Source organism: Rhineura floridana, chromosome 1 (genome assembly GCF_030035675.1).
Source record: "Rhineura floridana isolate rRhiFlo1 chromosome 1, rRhiFlo1.hap2, whole genome shotgun sequence".
NCBI lineage: Eukaryota > Metazoa > Chordata > Lepidosauria > Squamata > Rhineuridae > Rhineura > Rhineura floridana.
The window spans coordinates 285,599,119-285,619,318 of NC_084480.1; the positions used below are offsets into that span (position 1 = coordinate 285,599,119).

Sequence of the window (20,200 nt, forward strand, 5' to 3'; positions counted from 1 at the left end):
GACATATAGAGCAACACCACCTCCAGTACATCCTTCCTTGTCCTTCCACCATATTTATATCCAGGAATAACCGTGTCCCACTGGTTTTCTCCATTCCACCAGGTTTCAGTTAGGCTTACTTAGTCCAGGAAGGAAGAATCCCTTTTCTTTGCAGCTTTTATTGAGATAAAAAATTTTTTATAACTGTTATAGAGGGAGGCTATCTTCTCTCCCTCACCCACTCTGCATTCCCTCCTTGGACATACACATGATAGAAATCTCCAGTTGTTCACGCTATGTAGTACATAGGATTAGGAAATATAAGATGGGAGTCCCACCAATGAGTAAATGCCCCACTCACTTTTTGAATGGCTGGCAAAAAAGAATTAATGGTTTTAGTTATTTCATTGCTTAGTCACCAGATAACCAAAGTTGTCTGGTTAACAACAAATTAAAATTGAAAAACCAATACAACAACCATATAGCATGAGAGAGCCACATGTCATATAGCATGAGAGAGCCACATGCTCATGTCATGGGCAAAAGACGGAGCTCCCAGAACTTGAACCCACATTGCAAAATGCCACAGCAGTTTCATAACCACTCATCCACAGCAGTAGACGGGAATCAGGCGCAACGGGATATTTGCCTCCCCCCCTGCCCCATCCTCAACACTCAGTCATAGATGCCAGGAGCATGAGGGCTGCTGAAGGAGTCCTAGCTGTATGGACCAACTCATGTTTTTCATGAGAGCGGTCCCAGGTTTGAATCCAGGGTACCACCCCACACTAGGAAAAGGTGATGCACTTCACATACCCAGGCACACCTGAGTCAATCAACAGGTGCAATGTGAGGACCAGTAGTTTAGCTCCTGCATGAGCCAACATCCCTGTTGTTTTGCCTGACAGGCTGGCTCTGCTGAGTAACATCCCAGTATGCCCCAGTGCTTCCCCCTCAGCCCAGTGGACTGACTCTGGCAGCAGCAACCATTCTAAATGTCTTCCCTTGATTAAGCAGGCAGTGGAAGAGCCACTGCCCTGAAGCTTCGCTCACAGTCCCCTCCTGAGGCTGGCTGAAGCCAGTTTGTTCTAGGGTAGGTGGAAAAGATCCCTATCTATCATACCTTAACAACAACAACAAATGCATGTGGCAAAGTCATAGGCTTTTATTGATCAGCATCCAGGATGGAGTGGATCTTGAAAGGGAAAGCAATGTGTGGAGTTGTAAACCAGTCACACTAGCAGGGCTCCTGTGCTTCGGGCAGTGGCTTACCAGGCAGCAGCGTAGCAGGTTTTGTCTCTCGTCACTTGAATTCCATGCTAGGAATACTATCACCAGGTGCATAATTATTACAGAGCATGAAAATGTGCAAGAGCATGTTAGGTAAATCAACCCCCAGGAGCATCCTGGTCATTGCTGTTGGTCTGTACAGAATTGTTTGTGAGAGGGAGTGGCCTGTGAAAAGCAGACACAGCAATAAGTAGAATCTGGAGCTCATAGTAGCTGAACTTGGTATATAGACGGTGATTGTGAGGAAGTGGAGATGAATGTCACCTCTCTGTGTGGGAGATACTGCTCCCCACGTGTGGTGTGTGGAGGAGAGAAGCTATGCAGTTTAAACAAGAGACAGTAATGGCATATAGTATGGTAGTGGTGATGAGACATTTGTTCCAGTAATACTTTATAGCAAGTGTTGCCCCCTTTCCTTGCTTACATGTCTGGGGTGCTGTGTCTTGGCATCCTTAGCTGGTGGAGTGGAGTGTTACATATTTGCATCTGGAACCCCAAGGTGAGGTACTTGTAAGGGTTCTAGGCTAGAGATGTGAATGCCCAGAAAAAAATTGAAAATTCAGGGGAAACCCCTTGTTTTCTGGGTTCCCCTTCCCCCCAATTTTTCCAGGATTTGGGGGGGGCTTCAGTCTCTAGGCAGAGAAGTATTGGCATTCTGCTCAAGTTCCCATGAGACACCAAGCTGTGTTACGCAAAGTGGCTTTTTCCCATGGTTCCTTTGCTTATAGAAGTATTTATATACCCCATATCATAAAATAACCATAAAGCACCATTAAAAATGCAGATAATCATTAAAGTGATTGCCTAATCAGTTCAAACAATGACAGTTTAAACTAGTTTCCCATTACAATAGATTCCCCCTTGTGTGTTCTGAGTGTGCAAGGCGTGGAGTCGAAGAGAAAGAGAGAGCCCCATACCACATAATCTATTTCATCTGAGTTATGAAGGTGTCTCTGTTTGGAGTTCATATATAATGATGGTGGTGTATTGTGATTGGATGTTGAATTATACATATTATGTGGGCAGGGTGGCCATTTAACATGGGGGCAACTGTCTTTCCATTTCTATAGGGATATTCGTTGCACCAAGTCTGGGGCTGATGCAAAGTTGTGTCATCATCATTGTAGGCATGCCCATGTTCTGGAGGAGTATGGGCTACAATGTAAGTGACCTCCTCTTCTGTGCCTCCACATCCAATCCATAATTTCATCTGGTTCTAGCTGTTACACTGGTAAAATCCCTCAAATACTCCAGTGGATCTGTAATGGCAGCAGCATATCTTGTGCTCCTCCTACATAGCAGGACTTCTGCCAAATTCTGTAGCCCCTTAGCCAGCAGATTTCAAGTATGAGATTGCATTGTAAATCTTATTTCCTGACCTAGAGACTTGTTACTAAAGATTTGATTGACTTCTTAGAACTATAACAAGCCATGACCACTTCTATAACAGCAACAGACTCAGTTCTCCCTAAGTTTTTTGTGAAGTTTTTTACAACTTTATGTGCAGATTTCAAAAGTTTTATACTACATTGGAAGATGGTTTAAAATAGGTCTAGAAAAATATTTCAGATTTCTGGGACCAGGAGGAAGACGGGCAGGCTTTGGATTTGTAGAATCCAAGTATCTCTGCCATGGCTATACCTGTCTGTAATCTTTTTCACGCTTTTGCTATGCCCCAGATTTTAGCAGTGTTGATAAAAATAAATGATTTTTTTTAAATAAAAAATTTAAATAGTTAGATTTTTAAATTTTAAATCAGATTTCAAAGTTTTCTTAAAACAATTAGTAAAACAAGTGCCTAGGTCAAAGATATCATCATGAATACTAATTATACTTCTAATTATATTTTACAAATATGTTAACAGTAGTTTATGGAGATGGGAGATTACTTGATCAGTCCTATTCTGCAGGTAGTGTACATGAAGTGCACACTCTCTCTCACAGTCTTGTATCTCTCTTAAGAGCAAAGTTAGAGAAGGTCAATAAAGAGAAAATTTGAGGAGATGGAGTAGATCTCAACAAGGAAACTACCACTGAAGTGGTAATCCAGCTCTTAACAGCAGTAGCGTCTTCCGCAGGTGTACAGAAAATGTTTTCTTCTTTTCGACTTCTAAATTGAGAAATAAGTTGGGAACAGAAAAAGCAGAAAAGCTTGTGTTTCTTTTCCAGACAGTGAACAAGGAAGACAAAAGGTGAAAAAGGCTGAGTTAACTGTACCACCTAGTATTTTAAGTTATTCTAATGTTGAATTGGTTGAAATGGCCTAATTTTTTTTTAAAAGAACATTATATTTCTCTAAAAACTGAAATAGTTAACCATTCAAAAATCCATGTGCATGTTTTGTTAATGTTGTTGTTTGTTTATTCTTCTGGTTAACTTTCTTCAACAATCTTATTAGTTCAATTTAAAAGCCTGTTTGGTAGTGGTGATTGACAAAATCATGACAAAAATATCATGATTATAATGATTAATTAAACATTTGGAGCTGGTTTATCTCCTGAATGAATTCAGAAGTTCATTCTGCTTTAGTACTAAAATGACCAAATTATCCCATTTTTTGATGAAAATTTATCTGAAAACAATTCAGAATAATTGCCGAGTGTGTACCTACCTTCTAATGAAACCTTTATCTCTGAATATATATTAAGGTTATATTAAACAGTAATGTACGTCTACTAAAAATGATGCTTAAATAGGATCTTCCTCACTAGTGATTTAAACTGATTTATATAATTAAAATTGAATCCTTCAGAAAAGTGATTTACATCATGATCTAAATAAATTTGATTTAATTCAAATCAGCCCTGTATTTTAGCATAACATGCTGCAGAACAGGCACATGACAATGGCAGGAAATGTAATCCCATAGTGTATAGTGTGGTTGTCTCATGCTGTGGTCAATGCAAGAGTTGGGCTGCTATAATGGGATCTCTTGATTTTCTCCCCTCCTTATCCCTTTATATATCATTTATATAGCACTTTGTGGATGGGAGGACAAGTTTTCAAGGCCTCGTTGTTGTGCCATGTTCCTTTTTGATAACTTTGGCTACCCTCACTGAGGGACTACATAATTTTCAATACTGTTCTTTGTTTCAGTTGCCATTACCAGCTTGTAAATAGAGAATCGGCTAAACATGAACTAAGCAATGTGTTCTGTGTGAGAAATGGTGTCAAGGCTACTTGGGAGTACAGCATCCCAAGTATAAAGATTAGATTCTTTATATCATTTAAATCAGGGTTTGGTTGTAATTGTAGAAGGGAGTATTTTGCAAATGTGGCTGTTTCCAGCCTCATGTTGTAATTTGAACACAACCTACTGTAGTTATATTTAGAAACTTGATTTTATGACACTGCTGATTTAGAATTCTCTATGTTATACCTAAAACTGCTTTATTTTCAATCTCCTTATTTTCAAGGGATTTTGGAAGAATCTATAGAACCTTTTTATTTGTTGTTCCTGTAAAGTTGAAAATCACTCAGGATTTTAACAATAACCTTATGCAACTTTTGCTTTGAAAAACTATTATTAGAAGATGGATATAAACTCTGCAGTTGTTCCAGCGCGTATCAAATGATGCACGTTAGAGTGCTCATTTAAAGTTCTAAATAAGCTATTTAAGGGAGCCCATTGGTAAATCTTTGCTTCAGAATAATCAGTGCATTATAAAACTGAAAATAACTAACAGAATATCTTACTAGTGAGTTTCCAGCTTTGTTATTGTAAACTATTGCTCTGAATGTGTCAGTGACACACTAATAATAATAATAATAATAATAATAATAATAATAATAAATTTAATTTATGTGTCGCCTATCTGGCCAGTGGCCACTCTAGGCGACGTACATGTGAGCAGTTAAAATACAATACGATAAAATACAATAATACAATATAAAATATAATAATACAATATAAAACAGTACAGCGATGATAACAATACTAATACAGGGTAAGAGGCAATTCAGTCATAAAAGTTAACCCTCCCCGGAAATCCCAAAGGCCTGTTGAAAGAGCCAGGTCTTTAAGGCTTTACGGAATACATTTAGGGAAGAGGCGTGCCGTAGATCTTGTGGGAGGGAGTTCCAAAGGGTTGGGGGCCGCCACTGAGAATGCCCTCTCTCTAGTTCCCGCCAATCTAGCTGTTTTTGTTGGCGGGATTGAGAGAAGGCCCTGTGTGACTGATCTTGTCGGGCGGCTTAATTGGTGGCGTTGAAGGCGCTCCTTTAGATAAACTGGGCCGAGACCGTATAGGGATTTAAAGGTTAATACCAACACTCAGCAGGCATTAATTTTGGGGCAATGCAGTGTATCAGAACCTAGCTATTTGGATTGGGAGAATAATGAGTGGCAGAAGTGGGAGGAACATTGAGAAGGGGAAAGTCTGAAGCTTTTCTTCCCAAATCACTCCCCTATCAATTTCTGACTGAAACATCACAGGCTTTTAATTAGTTTTGAAGAAGTAAGTGATTAGAAAGCCTAATTTTATGCAGTTGACAAATGTATTTGGCAATATATCACATCCAAGTTGTAAGGCATAGATCAGTATAACAGGACATCATGTATTTCCCACAATAAAACAGACCCTCTGAACCTTTGCACTAATTTTGTAGAGATGTCTATCTAGAAAATACACTAATTCTTCACACAATAAATTGAAGGAAAATATATAGACCTGATCCAAGCATCACATTCTCTACCTCCAAACCATAGTTTGGAGAATGAATGGGTGGTGACTTGGGCCAGTCAAAGTCCCTCAGCCTAACCTACCTCACAGGGTTGTTGTGAGGATAAAATGGAGAGGGAGGAGAACCATGTACACCACCTTGAGCTCCTTGGAGGAAAGGTGGGATAGAAATGTCATAAATAATAAATAAACTTGTTCGAACTGCTATCTTTTCATGTAAAATCCCCTCTTCCTTTGTGATAACCACCAGAACTGAGCTATAGTAATGTCTTCCCTTTCTCTTCATCCTAGAGCACTCTCCTCTCAGAGACTCCTGGAAGAAGTAAAGAGTAGGAGGTATCTTCTTTTCTTGTAACTTCTCAGATGCCACTTCTCAAGCAGTTTCTTCAGGGTTCTAAAGTAGGGTGGGGTACTGCTGGCTCATGGGCATTCCCATCTTGCCCACAGTCTCTTCCTCTCTGTCAGCCATAGATTCCCCTTGGCTTCCATGTGCTCATGCAAGCTCTGGTGCTGCTTGCTGGCTGCTTTACTCCTCTTGATGATGGCAATGGAGGTCCTTATTCAACTGGCTTAGGACAGACCTGAACCATAAAAGTGGGTTTGCCAAAGAGGCAGGGTATATGGTGCATCTTGGTGACTGGAATCCCAGCCTCACTCATCGTGGAGGGAGCAGGGATTTTGACTTCCTCAAAAGACATAGAAGGAAGAAGGATCAGCCCACCACCATGCAGTAAGTTGTGAATAGAAATCTGAAGAGAGATGGGGGAAACACTCTGTAAATTTCATATGGAAGACAAGAGAAGAAGGGTGGCAAAGAAAGGTAGTGTCCTGGCCCACCTCTAGCATGCAGCCACCCAAAACAGAATACACCCTAAGGAATGTGGCCCTCAACAGAAAAAAGATTCTTCCACCTTTGTTCTAAACATTACATTGGCAATTTATCACTTGAATATGTTGTACTCTGTCCTTGGAAAGTTTACTGCTGGCTGGTGCATCTGTTGAAGTCTTGGTGGGTTTCTGGAACAAAGAAACGTTTTAACTGGTTGAGACAATCACTTCTAGATGTCCTCTCCTGTTGACTAGAGGCTGTTCTGCTTCCTGGTACACTAGGTAGCTTAAGACAGTGAAGTAGCGAGCACAGGTAGAGAAAGATTCAGAATGAGTCTGATTGAAAATGGACTAGAGTCTACTCTGTAGCGGTGATGATGTCAGAGAGCTTATTTCACCACCACCATTGTGTCTGTTCAGTACCATCCGGCAGGGTTTTTGTGTGATGAGGGGCTTATTACTGTCTGGATTCCAGAATGGTTTGGAGGAGGCTTCAGTGGCCTGCTGTGACCTGTTCAAAATGTATTCATTTCTCAAAATCATTCAAATGTCGCAAACATCTATGATTTCATAGTCAATTTATTAGAAAATTTCTAATTATGGAAATAATTTAAATAGAAAAAGTCCTGTATCCCTTGTGTATTCTTGCACCTGATTCAGAGATTTTATTTGGTTATGAACTATCCAGTCTGTGAATTTCTCAATGCCTTCTCTCTGCCAATTTCTAAATTGGCCTGTGCTTCCATTTTTATTAAACTGGGGGTGGAGCAGCACTGAAGCTACTGGAGATATTGGTGAACACAATTTATTTTAATTCTCTCCCCCCTCCCCCCCCAAAAAAATCCAAATAAGACAGGGGAAATGGTGGTAGCCTTCTTTTCTGTGTTTCTATATTTGTTCTATATTTCTATTCGTAACAGTGCATTTGATGAAATTTTTCCAAAACATGTTCTAATTCCATTGTGTAATTTTGACTGAGCTCATAATGCCAGTGAGCAATCCATGTTAAACAATTTGCTTGATAGTAACTGTTCAGATCAGTTAAGGGAGAGGTTTAAGATTCTATTCTATACTAGAAGTCTCAGTGAACTAATTAAGCAGTGCTCTGTATAGGTAAAATCTGTTTAAGAATGGTTTAACTTGTGGTACACTTTCTGATTTATATAGAATTTATATAGAATTCAACATTTAGAGTGAATAACAATGAAATACTTAAAATATCCTGTATTGTTTTACTGTTTGATTACATTATTCTTAAATTGGTTTTCGGTATTTTTAGGTGATGTTTAATTGTTTTAATGCTGTAATGAGTTTGATTCTATTTTAAATGTAGATTTTTATATGTCCAAATTATATGTACCCATTTTTAGTTGTAAGCCGCGCTGAGTTCCAGTTTGGAAAAAGGGCAGGGTATAAATGATGATGATGATGATGATGATGATGATGATGATAATAATAATAATAATAAAATATGTATGCATGCGATCTAAAATTAATGTGACAATTGCCTTATATATCTAGCTTAATGGTCAACCTGCTCATGAAGTTTCTGAAGAGGAAATAATGCTGACAGTTCGGAGGGACAACCTAAAACAGCTATCAGATGTCGAAAAGAAAGCTGAAAAGGTTGGTTTTTTGTGAATACCAGAAAATTGCAGATAATAATCTAGTGGGAAATGCTTAAAGCAAATTTCAGACCATGGCTCCACTGTTTTTGGTTAGTGTTGGTAACCACCCAAAAACACCATTTACTACCAACTGGGTCTGACGTTAAAGGAAAACACTTGCCCTTCTCTTGGTTCTACAGTAGGATATGGACTGTCAGTGGATTAAAAAGAGAAATGGTCCATTTCTGGACCTCTGATTCAGACCTTAATTGCTTATTTTATATATAAAATGTAAATGTACTGCCTTCAAGTCGATTCCGACTTATGGCTACCCTATGAATAGGGTTTTCATGAGGCTGAGAGGCAGTGACTGGCCCAAGGTCACCCAGTGAGCTTCATGGCTGTGTGGGGATTCGAAACCTGATCTCCCAGGTCGTAGTCCAAAACCTTAACCGCTATGCCACACTGGCTCTCAATTATTTTATATATACTTGTTTTTATATGGGGAGACGTTTTTAAAAGTGGCTCCCATGTAATGACCCCAATATTAACACATCAGAGAACATATGTGATTGAAACCCTGTGAGAGATTGTAAACTGCAGGACAAACAAAAGGAAGTACTTCTTTACTCAGTGGATAGTTAGACTATGGAATTTGCTCCCACAAGATGCAGTAATGGCCACCAGCTTGGATGGCTTTAAAAGAAGATTAGACAAATTCATGGAGGACAGGGCTGTCAATGGTTATTAGCCATGATGGCTGTGCTCTGCCACCCTAGTTAGAGGCAGTATGTTTCTGAAAACCAGTTGCCGTAAGCCTCAGAAGGGGGGAGTGTTCTTGCACTCAGGTCCTGCTTGCGGGCTTCCCCCAGGCACCTGGTTGGCCACTGTGAGAACAGGATGCTGGACTAGATGGGCCACTGGCCTGATCCAGCAGGCTCTTCTTATGTTCTTAAAATGTCTTAGCAATGTCCAAAATGTATTGAACTGTTAGTTGTTTTGTGTAAGCTTTGTCTAACAAAAGCCTAATATTTGACTTTCTGTCAACCATCATCATTTGTATGCTTATTGTTATCAATAAGCACAATCTTGCACATGTCTAATCAAAATTAAGATGCACTGAGTTGAATGGGGCCTACTCCTAGGTATGTAGGTTTTGGACTGTAGCCATATTTGTAAGATGTTTCATAAAATGCATCTTGTTTAAGTAATAAGTATTAATGATTATTGGGTTCTGCAAAACTCAAGTTTTTAAAACCTATACTTTTGCTTTGGGGCATTTTTAGGCCTCTTAAGAAATATTCATACTGCAATGTGAAGCATTATATTTCTACATTATTACTTCAGAATGACATCTAGTACCAAACATAGCATGTCATATGCTGTAATTCAACTTCAGCTATTTTGATAGCATTAATTAACATTTGTCTTGTATTTCAGTCAAAGAAGAATAAGAAGAAACCAAAGGGAGATGCTAAAACAATTCAGGACCAGTCACGTGTTGATGGAAAGGAAGTTGATGAAGGTAATGAAAAGCATGTATGCCTCTCAAAGGAGCCATACATACAAGGATGAGATAGAAATGTAATTAATGATTCACTAATACGCAAAAAACCTTGCGGTTTAAGAATGTACCTATAGCCCACAGATATTTCTACCAAACTTTAAAAAGCAGGGAAATTGGGCAGCTATAGTGAATGCACCAGGGGAGCAGGAGACCTGAACTCCTTTCTGAGATACTGTACTGCCCTACAAAGTTGTCAAAATGCAAACACCATTTGGGTTGGTCTTTCACAGTCCAATCCACTTGCTGTGTAGCTTGGAAGAATTTGGTAACATGTGCCTCTGAGTATATGGTGAATGGTGGCAACACCTGCCATCTCCAAAGATGGAGAATTATATTTTTGTATGCTTGTTGGTGTTCTTCTTACTTTGCTTCTTTCCTGTGTTACTAATGTTTCTACAGAGAATCTAAACCAGAAAATTTCCCCCCTCCTTATTCATCCTAGAAATCTGTGTCAAATGTATTTTTATTAATTTCAAAGCCTTTTTATTGGTCATTGTCATGTGATGGTGAAGACAGCCTTTTGTGTTTTATATTGGAGGTTATGTTCTATTTCTATTTTGGGTGCATTAACAGTTGAATCTGAAACTGCAGTTTGATGTAAAATCAGACTGATCACAATATGTTGCTACTTCAGCAATGACTCTAGCTGTTGGAAAAAAGAGGATGCATGTTTTCAGCCTGCTATGTTTAAACCACTTTATTTAAGGCAAGGTGTTCACGATCAATTAAAAACATAGAGCACATCTAGAATTTTGCTAGAATATATTTCACTTTCCACTGTCTTATCTTGTGCAAATTGAGATACTTCTGAGGTCCACTGTAGACTATTTTGCAGAAGTCAGTGCCATTATTCCACAATTATGTTTGGAGTTTTTTTAGTATAAATTTTGCCAAGTGTTGCTGTACTTCACATATTCATAGAAACAAAAGCAAAAGAAAATGATTTCCTATAGGAAACTTCACTAAAATTGCAAAGTAAATCAGACATATTTAATTAAAGTGACCATCTCAACTATATCAACTGTCTTAATAATGTTGCTTCCTCCCGGCTAAAACAAGATCAGCACAGGACATATCTTCTTTCTATTATTTGGGCTGATTCCAGGTGTTGCCACCACTCACCATATGCTCAGAGGCACATGTTACCAAATTCTTCCAAGCTACACAGCAAGTGGATTGGACTGTGAAAGACCAACCCAAATGGTGTTTGCATTTTGACAACTTTGTAGGGCAGTACAATATCTCAGAGAGGAGTTCAGGTCTCCTGGTCCCCTGGTGCATTCACTATAGCTGCCCAATTTCCCTGCTTTTTAAAGTTTGATAGAAATATCTGTGGGCTATAGGTACGTTCTTAAACCGCAAGGTTTTTTGCCTATTAGTGAATTTCCTTGCTTTTTAATCCAGGAGGTAAGAAATGGGATCCTGCGCAAGTTTGCTGAGAATGGATTGATCATTTGCATGCTTATTGAGTTAAGTGGGATTTAATAATAAAATTAATAATAAATTAATAATAAATTTTATTTCTAGGCCGCCTATCTGGCCGCACACACACACCAGGCAGTCATGCTTAGGATAGGTGAAACTGACCACAGGGGATGGGGAAGGGAGGAGGGGGAGGAAAGGCAGAGGGGAGGACTGGGATGGGAGCAGGCAGGAGGGAGAGGGGAGAAGAAGGGCAGAAGCAGTCATTTGCATGTTTATTGAGTTCAGTGGGATTTACTCCCGTGCAATCATGCTTAGGATAGGTAAAACTGACGGGGGAGGGACAGAGGGCTGGAGTGGGCAGGGGAGGAGGAAGAAGGAAGAGGGCAGGAGAGGAGGAAGGGAGAAATGAGATGAAGGAGGAGAAAGGCAGGTCTGATCATTTGTATGATTATTGAGTTGGATTGGATTTACTCCTATGCAATCATGATTAGGATAGGTAAAACTGACCAGGCTGGGCCTGGCAACCAAGACGTCTTCTGTATCTTTCAAAGCGGTGCAGAGGGAAGGGAGAATTCTACCTTGTGGTTTTTCCCATTACAATGTTGCAGGAACACCTGCACTTGGCTGACTTTCTCTTCTCCTAAAGATACAGGATCAGTCTCAGGACCTGAACCTGGCAACCCTACCTCCTACCCAAATTTAAAACAAAGCTGTCCCTGGCCACATCCACACCAGGCCTCTATTACACTTTGGACAATCATTATTTATTATTTATTTATCTATTTATTTAGTGTATTTGTATACCGCCCCATAGCCGAAGCTCTCTGGGCGGTTTACAATAACTAAAAACATTAAAAACAAATATACAAATTTAAAAACACATCTTTTAAAAACAATTTAAAAGAATTAATCATGGCTTCTCTCAAAGCCATGGCTCAAAGCCAATCATGGCTTCTCTTAAAGAATCCTGGGAAGTGTAGTTAGTGAAGGGTGCTGAGAGTTGCTAGGAGACGCTCTGTTCCTCTCCCAGACCTTCAATCAGAGTGGCTGACTGTTAACCATTCTCTCAGGGGAATAGGAGTCTCCTCTGAGCACCCTTCACAAACTACACTTCCCAAGATTCTTTGAGGGAAGCCATGACTGTCTCAAGTGAAATCAAGTCTGGTGTGGGTGTGGCCCTCTTATTAGCCAAGCCCAGTAGCTGTGAGGCTTTTAGAGCACTGACAGTTGGTCCTTACTGAGTATGCCCCGCGTTATAATAGGCTTCCAGCCAAAATTTCTTAAATTAATTAAAAATCAACCAGGCATTTTTTTAAACTTTTAAACTGCAGTAGATGAAGGTCAGAGTATGGGGCAAAGTCAGTATTAGGATTACAGGTACTCTGTGAACATGGCTGATTTTTAATGATTTTCAACAGATTATGAGAACTCTGGCAGAAAAAAGTCCAAAAGGGCTCAGAGGTTTTTCTCTCTCTTTTTAGACTTTGAACTCTCAATTCTCTCTGACTGTTTTGTGTATCGCCATGAAAATTGACAGGGTTGTTAAGCAAGCGTTTCTGAGTTCAGAACTATAAGTTTTGTAAGGTTTTGCTTTGAAATGAGCTTATGGGAAGCATCAGAATGGCATGCGGGGGTATTTTCCATTTAACATTGCGGAATGTGAAAAATCCATGCTGGCTATAGTATACAGCCACTTTCATGGCTGTATAATGATGATAAATTAAAAATAAACATAAGAAATTCATGGTTCATTCTTTAAGTCTTAAAACTGAATCATGTTTCTAATCTGTTAATATGTTGGAAGTTTTTGCATTAACATGTCAATATATACATACAGAATAGCAACACTGCTAATTTGTATGATTATGGTATGCAGTTGTGTTATGAATGCTACCTGAATTTTAGGTTTATCATATAGACAGAACTTGTACCTTCAGTGTTGGGAAGGAGCAAATAGCAATTTTGGGACATTTTGGAAGGTGTATTTTACTTACATATTTATTTTTTGGATGATAGCTGCACTTGAGATGGGGAAATTCAATAAAAGCAGCGTGGGCATACCTATTAGAATGATTATTTTTCCTCAGTAGCTATTTAGAAAAAAAAGCTCACAGGGTTTCAGAACAGGCAGCGCTTGCACCTGCAATGAAGACATTTGAAAGAGGAAGAATAATGTTTTGAGAGAGCATCAAGCTGTATATATATGGAAGCTGAATATTAAGGGTATGCGCTTAAATTATTTATTTATTATTAGATTTATATACCGCCCTTCTTCCCAAACAAAAGCACTAAAAACACTAGTCTAAAACATCATAAAAACATCATAAAAACAGACATTAAAATACATTAAAACAAAACATCCTTAAAAACATATTAAAGCAAAACATCTTTAAAAATACATTGTTTTTAAAAAGCCTTAAAAACATCTTTTTTAAAAAAAGTATTAAAAAGCAATTGTAACACAGATAAGGTCTCTACTTAAAAGGCTTGTTGAAATGTTGCCAACAGCATCCTGTGGCTGGCAAGGGAAGTTTTTAATGATGGGCAAGTTTTTTTTCCACAGCAGCTTGTCTTCTGTTTGCTGACTCCTTCATTGAGGAACTCCTAACGAACTTTTGAGGACCACCCAGCATACCCTGGAACACAGTTTGAAAACAACTGAGTTAGATTACTTCCTCTGTTGTAACTAATTGCTTTTTATGCCTCTTTCAGGAGCTTGGGAAACAAAAATTAGTAACAGAGAGAAACGGCAGCAGCGTAAACGTGACAAAGTACTGACTGATGCTGGGTCAGAATCAAATCTACCATCTATGGAAAATTCAGTTACAATATCTACCGAGCAACTAACATCTGCAGCATCCCTTTCAGTTGGTCCCAGAAAAAGCAAAGGTAGATATGACTCATGTTCTAGTTCTATTTTTCACTCCTTGTCTTGGGGGCAGAGCAGAAATACTTAAAAAGAACAAGAGATTAGTAAAAATAATACTTATAATGGAAATGATTCTCTGTTGATTTAATTAATGCTTTAAAAGGTTTTGATTCAAAAACATGGAGCATTAATCTCAATAGCTGATGAGGCCTGGACATATGAGGAGCCTAGAGATATTCCTCAGACATCTGTTTTGGTCTTCCTTCTTTCCATGAGGTTCTTTTTTGACCATTGTAGGAATATTTCTTCTACAGGTCATGGCAAGTTTGATGCAATTCTCTTTATTTATTAATTTAGAATATTTATGTGCCACTTTTCAATAAAGTTCTCAAAGCAGTTTACATAATGAACCAGAGTAGCCAATGTGGTGCCCTCCTAATATAGCTGGACTTCAACTCATGTCATCCCTTACCATTCCTCATGTTTTCTAGGGCTGATGAGAGTTATCCTGTTCCTAAAATCCTGTGATCAGATCTAGCCCTACATAGAATCTATGCCAGTTTGGATACTTACTAGAATAATCTTAGTGATCATCCGGCCTGCCCCCAACCTTCCACCCTGGCTACCATGCATATCATGGCATCTGAAATGTCCCTCAGCATCAGTTGAGATTATAAATACTGATTTGTGGTAACTTGTCTTTCTGGGTTCAAAGCAAACTATTTTTTAATAAAGCCTTATTCCAGAACTTGATGACTAGAAAGTATGAGATGCTAAGAATTCTAGTGGATAGGCATAGGATTGCCTGCCGATCAGTATAAAAAATAGACTTATTTATGTAGTAGGATATTTAGTCATTAATCTATCTCTTCTTAATCAGGTGATACTGTTCTGAATGTTCAAGTTGGTAACTCTAAATCTGGAAAAAGTGATGTTACTCTCCAGCAAGGTAAGATCTGTCTACTTTGTACAGTAAACTAATTGGAGTTGTGGTACCATCTAGGATTTTGTGCAGTGGCTTCTGTGGAGCTTTTACCTAATTATACTAGGCATGGATTACTACACAGTTCTTTCCTAATGTACATTGCATATTTTCAACTTCTCTATTTTTATAACCCTGCTGCAAATAATTCTTTTCTTAGAGTTACTAACCTGAATGCTTAGTACAAGCCTGTCCAAATGAGTTTATCTAATAAAGATTTTGAAATGTCACTTTTAATAATATAATATTATTATGTGAGGCTTTCAGCCTGATCTTCCATATGTTTGCCCAGAATTAAGTACCACTTTCTGTGTGATTTATTCTCACAATAGGATTAGTGTGGAGAGGGGAAAATGTGTTTTGTCGATCTAATGAAGGCTAAATTTAATCATTTTTTATATAGATACTATGCTGTGTCTGGACAACTGTTTTATTTTGTATAGTTGGGGCAAAAGTGCATATTTCCACACTTCCTTTCCCCGCCTCATAATGGCTACAACTGTCAACTGAACAACTCATGCACTTTTTATTTATATTTATTTATTTATTTTTAAAACTTATATACCGCCCGACTAGCAATAGCTCTCTGGGCGGTGAACATAGATACAATAAAATACAATATAATACAAAACATCAGTCTAAAATCAAATTTCACAGTCTAAAAACAGCAAAGGCTAAAATCAAATTACAAACATTACAATCATTAACAAAAAATTAAAATGCCTTGGAGTAGAGAAAGGTTTTAACCTGGCGCCGAAAGGATGATAGTGTCGGCGCCAGGCGAACCTCCTCGGGGAGACTATTCCATAGTTTGGGGGCCACCACTGAGAAGGCCCTTGATCTTGTCACTGCCCTCCGGGCCTCCCTATGAGTCGGGACCCGGAGGAGGGCCTTCGTAGCAGACCGTAGTGTACGAGCCGGTTCATAGCGGGAGAGGCGTTCCGACAGATATCAAGGTCCCGCGCCGTATAAGGCTTTATAGGTTAATACCAACACTTTGAATTTGGCCCGGAAGCGTATTGGAAGCCAGTGCAAGTGGGCCAAAACAGGTGTTATATGGTCAGACCGCTTCGTTCTTGTTAGCCGTCTGGCCGCCGCATTTTGCACCAGCTGTAGCTTCCGAACCGTCTTCAGAGGTAGCCCTACGTAGAGCGCATTACAGTAATCCAAACGTGAGGTTACCAGAGCATGTACTACTGATGTAAGATCCTCCTTACTCAGGTAGGGACGTAGCTGGGCTACCAATCGAAGTTGGTAGAATGCATTCCGTGCCACAGAGGCTACATGAGCCTCAAGTGACAGGGAAGAGTCTAGAACGACTCCCAGACTACGAACCTGTTCCTTTAGGGGGAGTGTAACCCCATCCAGGACAGGATATGTATCCACCATCTGATTGGAAAAACCATCCACCAACAGCATCTCAGTCTTATCAGGATTGAGTCTCAGTTTGTTAGTTCTCATCCAGTCCATTGTCGTGTCCAGGCAACGGTTCAGCACATTGACCGCCTCACCTGAGGAAGATGAAAAGGAGAAGTAGAGCTGCGTGTCATCAGCGTACTGGTGACAACGCACTCCAAAACTCCTGATGACCGCACCCAACGGCTTCATATAGATGTTAAAAAGCATGGGAGACAAAACCGAACCCTGCGGGACCCCACATTGGAGTACCCACGGTGTCGAGCAATGTTCCCCAAGCACTATCTTCTGGAGACGGCCCGCCAAGTAGGAGCGGAACCACTGCCACGCAGTGCCTCCAACTCCCAACTCCGCAAGCCTCTCCAGAAGGATACCATGGTCGATGGTATCAAAAGCCGCTGAGAGATCAAGGAGAATCAACAGAGTTACACTCCCTCTGTCTCTCTCCTGACATAGATCATCAAACAGGGCGACCAAGGCCGTCTCAGTGCCGAAACCGGGCCTGAAACCTGATTGAAATAGATCTAGATAATCGGTTTCATCCAATAGCGCCTGGAGCTGGTCAGCAACCACTCGTTCCAAGATCTTGCCGAGATATGGAACATTTGCCACTGGTCTGTAGCTGCTGAAATCCTCTGGGTCCAGGGAAGGCTTTTTCAGGAGTGGTCTCACTGCTGCCTCCTTCAGACAGCCAGGGACCACTCCCTCTCGCAAGGAGGCATTTATCACTTCCCTGGCCCAGTCAACTGTTCCCTCCTTGCCAGTTTTTATTAGCCAAGAGGGGCAAGGATCTAGTACCGAAGTGGTTGCACGTACCTGTCCAAGCACCTTGTCCACGTCCTCGAACTGAACCGACTGAAATTCATCCAACAAAACATGATAAGACTGTGCACCAGACACCTCACTAGGGTTAACTGCTATAAAATGAGAGTCTAGGTCCCGACGAATGCGTAAGATCTTATGCTGGAAGTGCTCAGCAAACTCATTGCAGCGGGCCACCGAAGTATCTACAGTGTCCTGAAGGCCTAGATGGAGTAGCCCTCGGACAACTCTAAAAAGCTCCGCTGGGCGGGAGAGAGATGCCTTAATAGTGGCGGCGAAATATTGTTTTTTCGCCGCCCTCACCGCTCCTATATACCGCTTGGTGAAAGCACAAACCAGCGTATAGTTGCATTCATCAGGAGTTCGTCTCCATCTCCGCTCAAGCCGCCTCCTATCTTGCTTCATCGCCCTCAACTCTGGAGTATACCAAGGAGCTGAATGAGCTCTGCAAAGGAGAGGGCGTGCAGGAGCGATCGTGTCGACAGCCCGGGCCATCTCCGCATTCCACAGATTAACCAGGGCTTCAACAGGAGCGCCGGTCCTATCAGCCGGAAAATCCCCCAGAGCCCTTTGAAAACCTTCAGGATTCATTAGTCTCCGGGGGCGGACCAATTTAATAGGTCCCCCACCCTTGCGGAGGGAAAAGGTCACTGAAAGTCTAAACTTCAGCAAGCAGTGATCTGTCCATGACAAAGGGAGAGATGTAAAACTCCCCACATCCAGATCACTATCCCCATGTCCAGTAACAAAAATAAGGTCGAGTGTATGCCCCGATATATGTGTTGGGCCACTAACATATTGGGACAGCCCCATGGTTGTCATGGAGTCCATGAAGTCCTGAGCCGCCCCAGACAAAGTAGCCTCAGCATGAATGTTGACATCCCCCAGTACTAATAGTTTAGGGGATCTCAACTATACCTCCGAGACCACTTCCGTCAACTCAGTTAAGGAAGCCACTGGGCAGCAAGGTGGACGGTACACCAAAAGGATTCCTAGTCTGTCCCTCTGGCCCAACACAAGGTGCAAACATTCCAGACCAGTAGTTGTATGGACATGGTGCTTGGTGAGTGAGATGGAACTCTTATAGACCACAGCAACCCCACCTCCCCGACCCTCAGATCTACCATGATGCTGAACCAAATACCCCGGTGGGCAGATCTGGGAGAGACTAACTCCTCCCTGTTCGCCCACCCAGGTCTCGGTTATGCATGCCAGATCGGCTGCTTCGTCCATAATCAAATGGACGAGGGGTTTTTTATTATGAACCGATCTGGCATTAAAAAGCAGCAGCTGGAGATCTGAGAGCTGGCTGAGAGGACAACCAACAACCCTGCGGGTATGAGAAGGACCAGAACAAGGCACAGCCACAACATGTCTGGGCCGTGTTCCCCTTACCTGGCACGTCCTTCTCATAACACCATACCTCCCTCTGCCCGTCACTACGGCAATTGGGGCCCCCTCATGTCTCCCCGCTAGATGGAAAGATCTCTTCCCCAGGCACATTATAAACTATAAATACAAAAAGAAAAATACAAAAAACTCAAATACATAAAATACACACTCACTCACAACATGCATTCATATAAGCACCCAGAAAGAAAGCAGCAAGAGCAGCAACCTCTCCTTCCCTTGGGCGATGTTCTCCTCTTCCTGCAGGCACTGGGTCTCCCAGGCCACCTCAGCCAGCCGGCTTATGTATCCCTCCAGAGAGGGACAGGTGGTAAGAATCAGTCCTGGCTGGCTGGGTACCTGGGGCCTGGTCCTGCCAGGCAGAAGTCCCTCAGGGAAGGGTGGTGGAGGTGGTGGTCCCACAGCAGCAGCAGCAGCACAGCAGCAGCGGCCTCTCCTTCCCTTGGGCAATGGTCTCTTCCTCCTGCAGGCACTGGGTCTCCCAGGCCACCTCAGCCAGCCGGTTTGGCCTCTCAAGAGAAGGGAAGGGCAGCTGTGCAGTGTACTCTCTAATGTGAGGTTCGAATAGTGTCTATAGTTAGCCAATACTTTCTGATTAAGATTTGAGGAAAAACAAAAGTGTTCGTTCAGAAATTAGGTAAGAGCAGAGGAACAGCAGGAAAGGAATAGTGCTGTGGAAATGTTAATTATGTAATCTTATGTCTTTTTATAAACTTCCCTTTGCAGAACATGACTTTATTATTTTTAATCACGTATGTTTATGGTATCAACTGAAGCAAATGTTTCAATTAAGTATATGTTTGTGTTCAAAAGTTCCTTCAGGCCTAAGTGAAAGCCCCACAGTAAATGGAGGCAACTGGAACGAAAAGCCAGTAAAACTTTCTTCTCAGATTGGTGCAAGTGAGGAGAAATGGACTTCGGTATCATCTTCAGGTAGCAAAAGGAAGAGTGAGACATCAGCTTGGGGAAAAGATGCTGGAGATCATGGAAATGGGAAGGACTGGGGAGTGTCCCTGGTGGGCAGACCCTGGGGTGAGCGCACTTTGTTCCCTGGAATTGGTAAGTTCTTGTTTCTCCTAAAACCTTTTTTTTTCTGTTGAGGGAACAAGGATGAGTACTCTTTAATAAATAAAAAAAAGCATTATGTAGCTTTAACTTCTTGCCCTGGACATATAATTCTTCTTGCATCTCTTTCTTTAACTAAATTCTTTAAGCAATGATTAGAAAAGTTTTACCTTCCCTTTTATAAGCAATGGATGAGGTACAGAGAGCTATATGAGGTCCACCTGGAGGTTTGCGCATAACAAAGAGCCTTTTGGCTCT

At 40.9% G+C, this 20,200-nt stretch overlaps 1 protein-coding gene across 1 annotated transcript in view; it reads left to right on the forward strand.

Moving 5' to 3' along the window:
• Positions 1-20,200, forward strand: part of MTDH (metadherin) — a 57,966-nt gene that overhangs the window by 16,713 nt on the left and 21,053 nt on the right. The window contains exons 2-6 of the mRNA XM_061603582.1: positions 8,301-8,405; positions 9,827-9,911; positions 14,091-14,267; positions 15,128-15,196; positions 19,691-19,936. Coding sequence (XP_061459566.1) covers positions 8,301-8,405; positions 9,827-9,911; positions 14,091-14,267; positions 15,128-15,196; positions 19,691-19,936 — 682 coding nt within the window. The remainder of the gene's footprint in view (positions 1-8,300; positions 8,406-9,826; positions 9,912-14,090; positions 14,268-15,127; positions 15,197-19,690; positions 19,937-20,200) is intronic.